An 11,748-nucleotide genomic window follows, 5' to 3' on the forward strand; every position below is an offset into this window, starting at 1 on the left:
GCTACTTTGGTTGTCTTCTGATTTAGCTGACCTGTTAATATATACTATATGGCGAAAATCTTTTTTTTTTTTTTTTCTTCTTTGTTGATCTGTAACTTTCTCGGCTTTTTTTTCGTAAGATCACATGCACATATACTTGCCCAAATCAAAAATTGTTTTTTTTCTTTTCTTTTTGGCATGGTTGTGTATAATGCTTAGACATTTGTTTGGCATTGACTGCATGCACCTATTTCTCTCTGTTCATGATTATAGTACAGAATTAATAATCGATTTGATGATCATTTTGCAAAACAATTGCCAGGATAGATAAAATCAAACATTTGGCCTACATAACTACTGCTGCAGCAGAAAAGTGTATAGCTTGTAAATATCAATTGATATGATCAATTTTGTGATTTACTATTGTTCCCCATAATATTCTAGTTCCTAGCTTAAATTGTGCTGTTCTGTTATCATGCTTCTAATGACTAAGAATACGGAACTTCTACAAATCCACTTAAAGTTCTAGCTAAGGGATCTCTTTCTTTGGATATACTCAAAACAAGGACGGCTAGATTGTGTAATAATCATAATGAAAATATCACTTGCCTAAAATGTATGGTTCTTTGTTAAATGGATAATATCGAGGAACAACTAAAAAATAGTTTCTACCTTCTAGGACTGTAACCCCAAATTCAGGAGGACTGGTGCTAATACAACCGACATATATCATATGCAGAGTCAAGATTTGAATAAGGTTAAGAATATTTTGGGCTTGATATAGAGGTCCATATTGGTGCAAAATGAGCATGGGTGTGTTGTGTCTGATGATGCAAGGGCGGAGCTAGTGCTTGAAGGGTTATCACCAACTCAACATAAATTTCTTTGATTCAAACCTGTGTTTTAAAAATTTATTGAATATGTACAAATTATTAATTTATAACTATTAACTTTAAGGGACTAGAATTCCGAACTCATAAATTTCAAATCTTGATTCCACCTCTGATGTGATGTCATGCTAATTGAACCATATCAAAATAAATAAATAATTCTACACCAACTTTTATCATGTTGTGCGTTTCTATATAAACATATACTCATTTACTTGTGTGTTTCGGTGGTAGACGATATATTCCTTGTTAGCATTGCAGAAAAGGTCCTTGAATGTAAAATGTTATGAATGAGGCCCAAGATAACAAATTTGGTGAAATTAGACCCATTAGAAAGAGTTGTAAGGCCAAGCCTTCACTAAAGAACGCGTCATTTTTTTGCGCGGATTGTCCTTCATCTCGGGTGGTCTTTAATTTTCGTCCCTCAAATTGGAGGTCTTTAAGTTTTGGCCTTCACCTAATACCCCGAGGTTGTGGGTTCGAACCCCAGCTCAGTTAAAAAAAAAAAAATCGCAAGGCAGAATTTTGCTTCACAACTCTGTCTTAAAGCGAGTGTCATCCATGCAAATTTCCGCACAAGGCGAGTTTTGAAAAAAAAACTACATGCTTGCGAATTCAAACTCTACCTCGCAAACTTTTTTAAAATTTTTGACTGAGCGGGGGTTCGAACCCTAAACCAAGGGATTTTTAGCGATTGGCAAAAGTTAAAGGCCACCAATTTGAGTGGCAAAAATTAAAAACCACCCCCACCGAAGGGCAATCCTGCAAATTGCTTTTTGTGCAGATTGCCCTTCAAAAGCACTGGTCTTTAAATTTTGCCCATTAAATTGGTGGTCTTTAAGTTTTGCTCTTTGCTAGAAGCCCCTTTGTTTCGAATTCGAACCCTCGCTCAATCAAAAATTTTTAAAAAAAAAAATAAAATTGCAAGGCATAAGTTGGGATTCGCAAGGCAAAGTTTTGCATGCCTTAGGTAGAGTTTTGCATTCAAAACTTGCTTGCAGGCATACAAAACTCTACCTGCAAACTCTGCCCAAACTCTGCCCGCAGGTAGAGTTTTGCATTCAAAACTTGCTTGAAGGCATACAAAACTCTACCTGTAGGTAAAGTTTGAAACTCTGCCTAAGGTAGAGTTTTGCATTTGAAACTCTGCCCGCAGGCCTAACTTTGGCCCGAATAGGTCTAACTTTGGCCCGAATAGGCCTAACTTGCTACAAATTCTGCCTTGCAATTTTTTATTTTTTATTTTTAACTGAGCCGGGTTTGAACTCCAAACCTCATGGTATTAGGCGAAGGGAAAATATTAAAGACCACCAATTTAATGGATAAAAATTAAAGACCACCCCAAAATAAGGACATTCCTGCGAATTGCCCGTCAAAATACACTTGCCACTTGTGACCATTATCAAGGAGTATGAGCATTGCATGTAGCCTATATATCCAAGAGGAGATACTCCATTTGGGTTGTGCTATGACTTGTCTTACTTTCTTTGGAACTTCCCTTTTCTATTTTGTAATTTTTCGCTTTGATGCTTTTGATTGTTAATGAAGTCTGTAACTCCATTTTTTATCAATGCATTATAGGTTCATTACATGAAACGCAAAAGGGCGAAATACGCCTTTAAACTATGCGAAAGTGAGCGGATATGCTCATAGTTGGTGCTTGGCTTTGGTTGTTACATAAATATATGAGTAGAAAAGAAATACTAAATGTGTGCATGTTAAAAAAATGTTAAACTATTAACGAATGGCATATCTGCTCGATTTCGAATACTTTAAAAGCATATCTGCTCAATTTCACATTCTTTAAGGGCATATTTGTCCCTTTTTCGCTTATTAATAATCTAATTGGGTTAATTGGTGGGTGTCGTTAAAATAAGGTCAAATTTGGACCAAGTATTGGACAATAATGGCATATTTGTGCTAAAGTATTAACAACGGACATATCCGCTTAATTTCACACAATTTAAAGACAAATTTAACCCTGTCCGTGCATAAAACGCAGTAGTAAGGCTGTAAAATCGGTTAAACTAACAAAAAAAAGGGTTTTTTCAATTTTGCAGTGCCAAGTAACAGTCCCACAATTTTCTCATGTACAATACCCAACTTGAAATAGGCAAAAACTTGGAGCCTTGGAGTTGAGCATCATCTCATAGTGTATCTTCAACACTGGTTGAAGTAGCTAAAATTACCTGATCAGTTGTCAAAACGATTAGATATTTATGAGAAAATGTACAAATTTTTGTTGTCATATAATCTACATAGTCAGTACACCAATGCACACTCCACTCACCAAATATGAAATTATAGTTATTAAAATTATACGTCTTCTTTCTTACCATTCCTTTCCTAATGCTTGAATAAGAAAATGCTTCAGAGCTTTCTAGGTCTGAGCTCTGTCTCGACGATTAAACTAGACAGTGTAGTTGATGTTTTAAGATAAGAAGTAGAATTAACCCCATTGGTTTTATATGGAAGATGTGCCACTTACATTTGGAAGTACCACTTCCATACTGAGCATTTTTACCATGACAAAAATATCGTGTATTTGGTATTACAAAATTTTTTGAAAGAAAATTATTTTTAGAGAAAATGCTTTTTTGGGAATTGGTGAGTGAAAATATTTTCTGGAAAAAATATATGATTTATTATAAGAGCAAAAGGGTTGAAAATGCCATTTAAGTTTGCTAAATTCATGACATTTGCACTTCGTTATTAGTTTGGTCCAATCATGCCCTAACGTTACTTAATTGGGCCAAATATATCATATTTCATACTTGAACCTAGCGGAGCATAATTAGAAGATTAATTGGAGGGCAGTTATAGACCTACACACACACATTAAGAATATATTTAGTCCAATTTAGTTCCTAACTGCAATTATGCGACAACTTAGTTAAATTGTAGTGAATTTTCTCACCAATTTAAGTCATCACATAGACCACATCTTGTATCATTTTTAAGCAACTTAAAATGTTATTTTATGCAACTTAAAAAAGAATCTGGGTAATGATATAACAATCATTGTCATAAAAATTTCATTACATTACATTAAATAAAAAAATGTCTTTACATTAATTCTTTCAAACCACTAAATGTCATTAGTTCCATCATTTACATTGCATCAAAATAACATAATTAAACCCACTAATTCCTTAAAAATTAGACTCATATGAAGAACCAGAAAATTGACATTTCCTAAACAAATAAAAGAAATAAATAAGGAAGGTGACTTCAATATTTTTCCAAGTTTTAAGATGACTTCAATATTTTTCCAAATGCCTAAACTTAACTCGAAAATCAAAATTAAAAGAAAAAACTAAACCCACTTGAGCAAATTTAGATGAGGTGCTAGGGTTCGGATAAGATTAGAGTTGTGTTCGAGTAAAATATAACGGTTTAAATGAGTTTGAGAAGGAAAAGGGGGTGGTAATTAAACTAATTAGTCGATTAATTATGCCAGCTAGGATCCTGTGTGAAATAATAGCATAATTTGCCCAACTAAGTAAATGTAGGGGCGTGGTTGGGCCAAACTATTAACTGAAGACTAATATATGAATTTCGTATATGTACTTGAATGATATTTTTGACCCCTTCTCCTTATAATAATGCAAGCATATCTTTTAACGAAATGTTAGTAAAACCTGATAATAACGTTTGTGTTGGTTGAACAAGCAATATGGAATTAAAGGTAAATGTACCGGTAATTGTAAGTAAAATAATTTATGTTCATAAGTGAAGGAATTCATTTGTCTGAAAAATGATTTTCTCATAAGTGCTAATCCTCCGTCTTAACTTATGTGATATAATTTGATTAGATACAGAGTTTAAGAAAGAAAGGAAGATTTTTTAAATTTGTGGTCTAAAACAAGTTATAAATATTTGTGTAGTTGTAAATCATTTCATTAAGGGTAAAAGGGGAAGTCTTGAGTGAAATTATTTCTAAATATAGGAATGTATCATTCTTTTTGGTATAGACTAAAAAGGAAAATGTGTCACCGGGAGTATATTTTTTGAGAAAATGACTATTGTCTACCAAACATTACTCTCATCTCATGAATCAAATGGAGTTGTCCCTTTCATCATAGTAGCAAATTTGAAGGAGAATATTTTATTAATAAACTTTATGAATCTCTGAATGCTCTCTACAATCTCCATAATATAAAATAAATAACAGCAGCCCTATTTATAATAGTTTAACTCAAAAGAGGAAAACCTATTCCTATACTAATTTGACTATAAATCCTAATTGGACAGGGATTAAAATATCAAATCTTAACCAATTTTGGTTTTCTACAATTTTGGATTATTATTTCCAACATTTTCCCATAATTCAAAACTGTATATCTAATTCTTGATCCACTTGTCACAATCTTCAAATTACCGAGGCACTTGTTTCCAACCCATCAATTGTCGAAGCACTTTCTCTTCAACCCTCACTCACCATCTTCCAATTTGTTGAAGACTTTCTCTTCAACCGTCACAATCGTTGGAGCACTTTCTCTCCAACCTTCACAATTGTTGGAACACTTTCTCTCCAACATTCCATTGTTGAAGTACTTTCTCTTCAACCTTCAATCGTTGGAGCTCGTTCTCTCCAACATTCTAATTTATTGATGCACTTTCTCACCAACCTTTAATTGTTAAAGTACTTTCTCTTCAACCTTCACAATCGTTTGAGCACTTTCTCTCCAACATTCCAATTTGTTGATACACCTTCTCACCAACCTGCAATTGTTGAAGCACTTTCTCTTCGACCTTGCGGAGCACTTTCTCTCAACATTCGATTTTGTTGATGCACTTTCTCATCAACATTCAATTGTTGAAGCACTTTCTCTTCAACCTTCATAATCATTGGAGCACTTTCTCTCCAACATTCCAATTTTGTTGATGCACTTTCTCATCAACCTTCAATTTTTTTTTTAATCCACTTCTTCGACTTCTAGAGAAGACAGTCCGTTCCTCTTGTGCATAGATTCTTGCACCTCTTTAAACTTGCAATAGTTTGTTAGTCCTTCTCAGCATGATTCTTTTTCATGCATATCTTTAGCCCAACGTTTGTCAACATCATCATCATTGGCCAGACGGGCGGCATATATGAGTCATAGCCGCCCCCTGCAGCGGAAGCTCTTTGATTCTCTACCAGGATCGTAGAAGCTTTGATACCAATTTGAAGGAAAATACTTTATTTATAAACTCTATGAATCTCTAAATGCTCTCTACAATCTCCACAATATAAAATAAATAGCAGCAGACCTATTTATAATAGTATAAAACCTACTTTAACTCAAAATAGAAAAACCTATTCCTATACTAGTTTGAGTATAAATCCTAATTGGACATGAATTAAAATATCAAATCCTAACCAATTTTAATTTCATACAATTTTGGATTATTATTTCCAATAAAAATGGTCTTTGAAAACATAGTTTAAAGGACAGTCTTAATTAAAGTATCATGTGCTATTTACTTCGCAGGTTTGACTATAGACATAAGCCCCACAAGCTTGGAAGATTTTGGTTTGCCAAACAAATTTTGTTGCCTTCGGCCTATTTACGTGTCAGTGCCTCTCATCACTTCAAAGACACTACGGCAACCGACTTATTTTAATTACTATATTCATCTGGTCTTGAAGAAGAAACAAAATGAAAAACGTGAAGGGATACCTCATTGATTTCATGTTTGACATTATATTCATTTCCCAAATTTATTGGTAAAGAAGTGACTAGCTGTTGTAAACTTGTCTTGTTCCAATTGGACTGTTGGAGGCATCCTGGTGATGTTGATCTAACACACAAAAGGTCACTTTTTAAGTTCATGTCTGATTTTTGCACCGCCCGACAAGTAGAATACCATTAGGCACGAGATAGCTCTAAATTTTTTGTGTTAACAATATCATGACATGTTCAATGTATCTCTTAACATAGATATGTCAAGCTCTTTACCTATTCGGACAGATTGTGTGATTCCTCCATTCACAATAAATAATAAATAAATTTTTTTAAAAGAAATTCATTCCATTTCGACAAAAGATTCACACAGAATTAAGTTCCATAGCTTTTGATTCGCTATCTGATTAGGATTTTCCTACCCCAGATGGTAAGGTACGTACTTCCCTTTTGGGCGGTTGTGGGGAGGAGGGATTCCAACGCCAACACCAGGTACGGGGAAATGGGGTGACTTTTCTGGCGCTCAAAATATAAAAAGGTAAAAGGGAATTCAACATTTATTATATATACATAAAAAATAATTTTAACTTTGTATGTATAGTGTAATTTTTTGCCCTCGACGTACGCTAATCCTCTGAGCTACAGGCCCACCCTGTCTCCACTGCATCTGTTCATCGTTCATCCTTGTAATCATATCACATCACGGATCTGATGAAATAAGATGAATTGAGACGATATTTTCTAAATATGTTATTAAGTTGAATGTATTAACCATTCACCCGTCTCTTATGTCGAAGATTAGAAAGACAAATAATTCCTTCTGAAAAAAAATAAAATTATTCCCCGCATTTATCCCCGCTTCGTTAAATTAGACTCTTAACTTCAAGAAAATGAGTGCCTCCTCACTTAGGAGGTCATAGTCGAAAGGACTCTGATTGAATATTTTGTGTATCGTGAATGATTCGATTAGGAGTGAAACAAAACTTAGTTTTAAAAACATTTCTTTTTCTTCTCTTTTCCTTCTCTTTCTCTATTTATTTCACAAACACAAAGAGCAGCACTGTGTCACTAATGGTTGCAGGACTAAGACACTTTGGACGTCTACCTCCTTTGTAACATAGACTTGAAGATGAAGAAAAAAAGGGTCACTATATGTTACTCCCTTCATCCTAATTTATGCAGCACACTCCTTTTTTTTTTTTTAGTCTGTATTTATGTAGCACACTTTCTTTTTTAGTCTGTTCCGAAATGAATATCACCTTTTTATAATTAGAAATAACTTAACTTTAAAATTTCTCTTCTACCCTTAATGAAATGATTTATAATCACACAAATATCTAAAGTTTGTTTTAGATCACAAATTTTAAAAGTCTTCCTTTCTTTCTTAAACTTTGTGTCTAATCAAAAATGGTGCAACATAAATTAACACCAAGGGAGTTGGCTTATAGAGAGAAGATCACTGAAATGTTCAAAAGGTTTCAATCTAAAATACTAGTAAAGATTGATAAAAGAACATAAAATGGCAAACCTTAATCAAAATCATGGAAAGACCACCGTAGCATACCAATTGTAATTTGGCTGATGGATGAATGGTTTCCAAGAAAGAAGCTTTGGTTGATTGATTGATTAAGTGGATAAAATGTGGAGGAACCTTATTTTTTCTTAAGCCATTCCCAACTAAAGAGGGGGAGTAATTGGCTAGTGACAAAATGACAAGAAAACTAAAGGTTCCACACAGCCTGCTACTAAGAATAACTAGATCTTCACATTTCCAAAAAGATCCTGGGCTCGATCTGGTTTAGTGTCAAGATGATTCTTTTACTGTTCCTATATATGTGGGTCCGTGTGACTCTCACCACATACGGCTTGCAAAAAGACTCCTAAATTCATCCCCAGCCCTTTCAAACTCTACATCCACGCACAAGAAGCAACCAAATCTCTGTTCATCCAACCAAGGTACAAAGATCCATCTCTTTCTTCAAGCCGATATTTATCGCAGTAGTTTTCTAGCAAATTCTTTATAGTAGCATTCACCAACGAACTCAACGGATATGGGCTGAAACCAGCCATTCTAAACCGTAACTTCCACTTACCAAGAAGCTCATGCCGCTCCACCCTCTGAGTTCCCTCGCATGCGATGATGTTAACAATGTCTCTTGCCAAACAATGCTGCTCAACATTGATCCGCTCCTTATGCTCCCTCGGAAGAGTCACATCGATTGATGCAAACATGGCTGTATAGTAATTTAAAGTTTCAAGGAATCGAGGAAAGAAAGCTGCAGTATTTGTATTAGATTCTTGCTCAACAAGGGTAACCACCTTGGGATTCAAGCTCTTAACCAGCCGTATTAATCTATCCCGGTGATTTTCAGTGCTCACACTTTCGTCTGGCATGTGATGTAACACAAATGCCAAATTTACAGCCAGTGCTTCGCCAGGTCGAATTCCAAGGTTCTCTAGCTGAACATCAGAACTAGATATGGCAGCAGCATGAAACTCGAAAGGCACCTTGAAGGACTCAGCAAGCTTAGAAAGCCTCTTGCCAACAATATTAAGTCCTCCTCCACGTGCATAGGCTGATGTGGAATCATCAATACCCGTTATGCGGATATGAGGTGGACCTCCAGGCCGAGCTGCAAACGCTTGGATTAGAGTAACCCACTGGCTCCCTTGAGCTATTTGGAAATCGATTATATGAACTCTATTTTCATCCTTCATTGCTTCTGCAATGGCACCATTAGCCGACATGTATCCAAATTTGAAGTATGGGCAAACCTCATGCAGAATATGCATGTATGAAAGCAGTTCAAAACCAGCTGGTTCTTTGCATCTTAGAGATCTGTATATGGAACTTCCTGATGCTGCTAACCTTGCTACAAGCCCTTCAAGGATATATGCTCCGAGTCGCTGAATTGGTTCCCCTGATACTGACACCATTTGACGTAACTCTGATATCAACCACTGAGCTGTAAGCAAATCACCATCTGCTTCTGCTTTTGCGCATGCAATAAGCACATGTTTCAAATCCCCTCTAGGTATCGCCTCCATCATTTGTCTCCAACAGTCAATTTCTGGAGAGGTCATACAGCTCGGCAGGGAATTATCAGAACTCTCCAGAATGTCTGAATCGGGTCCCAACATTACAGTTTCCAATTCTTTTAACTTGTGCCTGAAATCATTCACGTCATCTATGATGCAGGACCCGCTTACTGGGGAGGTGGAATGTCCATCTGATAAGCATGACTGAGATTCTTGATGGGAAATTGGACTTCCATTTGGAGTGAAACTGACAGCTGATGCTGTGTTCTGAACAGCATACCTGCCAGTAGGTGAGAAGGACTCCAGCGTGCCATACCGATCAGAATAAGTTTGAACGGAGTAGTTGTCTGCTTCGCTTCGATTAATACTGCTCAGCTGGTTGTCTAACTTTTGAAACTGAGGAAGATAGCAGGCCTCTTCTTTCGGAACAGGCTGAATGTAAATAGTATCAGACATTGCTGACCTACTATATCGCTGTGATGCTTGCATTCAAAAGACTCTAATTGCCTCTTCTATATATGATGTATGCAATATTGTATATGTTCACAAGGGCCTTCAGTGTTCCTTTATAGAGAAACCGAGCTCACAAACTGAGCAGAATAAGGAAGTGCAACAAACCGGTGGTAAACCACGACACCCTACACAAGACAATGACTTGATAAGTAAAAGCAGCAAAATAAGAGAATAAATGAAATCAGATCATACCAGAGCACGAAAATTCAAAAGATGTCGCGTAAGTACATATCATCAGAAGATTAAGGCAAAATAACAACATTAATGCAAAAAGAAGGCCGAGAAACTAAAAGATAATGAAACCTTGTAAAAAATTAGCTAATACCAGGAAGAAAACATATGTTCACTTCTAAAAGGCAAACCATAATAAACTATTTTGACTCCCATAAACATCAATTTAGATTGCCTTATGTCTCACAGGCAGATTATACTTGTCATAACTTTTTCCCCAAACTAATTATCCGAGTTATCTAATTCTATTAGTCAGTTGGTTCATAAACATTGTCCTAGGGCCCGTTTGGCTTAGCTTAAAAAAAGCAGTTTATAAGCTGAAAACAGCTTATATGGCTTATAAGTTGGGCTACCTCAACTTATTTTTTTGGGCTTATTTTAAGCACAAAATGACTTATAAGCTGGCCAACCAAACACTCAAAAAAGCTGAAAACAGCTCAGCAACTTATAAGCTAAGCCAAATGGGCTCCTAGTTCCATTATAAGACCTGTTTCACCCACCCAAACAGTGTACGGAAAGGGGGAAGAGAGAACAAGAAGTCGGAAAGGCCACTTTTGTCCTATCCATCAAGAAAGCATTCAAAAGTCAGACAAATAACCAAGCTAAACACCGACTTCCATGTTTACCAGCTAAGATACCACCTAAAGTAATCTCATATTAATTTATACTCCCTTTGTTTTAATTTATGTAAACATATTTTCTTATTAGTCTATGCAAAAAAGAATGGCTTCTTTTTATATTTGAAAACAATTTATCTTTATGTAATGATTTATAGTCACATAAAATATAGGGAAAAGGGTCAAAATACCCTCTACTAAAAGGCTAAAATATCCTTCAACTTTGGTTTTGGGTCACCCTCCCTCTTAAGCAGATTATAATTAAAAATTTATGATTAAAATTATCCCTCAAAATAATGATTTTTATAGCCTCCATCATTTAAATCCGACCTAACTAAATAATAACCCGTAAGATCCCCTTATTCCTCCAAATTCGTAGGTATGAATATTGGGGGAATAAGGGGATCTTACGGGTTATTATTTAGTTGGGTCGGATTTAAATGATGGAGCGGGTTTAAAAAATAATTTCGGGTTATTTTGAGGGATAATTTTCGTCAAGACAGGGGTATATTTGAAAACTTTAAGGATGGGAGGGGTATTTTTGACCCAAAATAAGTTCGGATACATTTTTAAATTTTTCCAAAGTAGAGGGATATTTTTGACCCTTTTCCCTAAAATATATGTTACTCATCTTACCCCACAAGTTTAAAAAGCTTTTTTTTTTAAGACTCCGTGCCCAATATAAGGGTTCACATAAATTAAAACTCAGGGAGTATTATTAACCGCGTTCACGGTCAAATATTTGAAAATACTTAGTAAATTAATCAAAGGCCGCTAGATGCTCTGTCTAGTGGTATAAATTCGCCCCAAAGA

At 35.4% G+C, this 11,748-nt stretch overlaps 1 protein-coding gene across 1 annotated transcript; it reads right to left on the reverse strand.

Annotated features, from left to right (window-relative positions):
* Nucleotides 1–8,128: 8,128 nt before the first annotated feature.
* Nucleotides 8,129–11,090, reverse strand: LOC132068696 (scarecrow-like transcription factor PAT1). Its single transcript, XM_059462368.1, has one exon. It carries the CDS (start codon nucleotides 10,061–10,063, stop codon nucleotides 8,444–8,446), a length of 1,620 nt encoding a protein of 539 aa, XP_059318351.1. The 5' UTR covers nucleotides 10,064–11,090; the 3' UTR covers nucleotides 8,129–8,443.
* Between the last annotated feature and the right edge of the window lie 658 nt (nucleotides 11,091–11,748).

The sequence above is a fragment of the Lycium ferocissimum genome, chromosome 8, assembly GCF_029784015.1.
Source record: "Lycium ferocissimum isolate CSIRO_LF1 chromosome 8, AGI_CSIRO_Lferr_CH_V1, whole genome shotgun sequence".
Lineage (NCBI taxonomy): Eukaryota > Viridiplantae > Streptophyta > Magnoliopsida > Solanales > Solanaceae > Lycium > Lycium ferocissimum.

Coding starts and splice junctions, on each gene's coding strand:
- LOC132068696 (XM_059462368.1), bottom strand. CDS start 10,063: ATGCAAGCATCACAGCGATATAGTAGGTCAGCAATGTCTGATACTATT.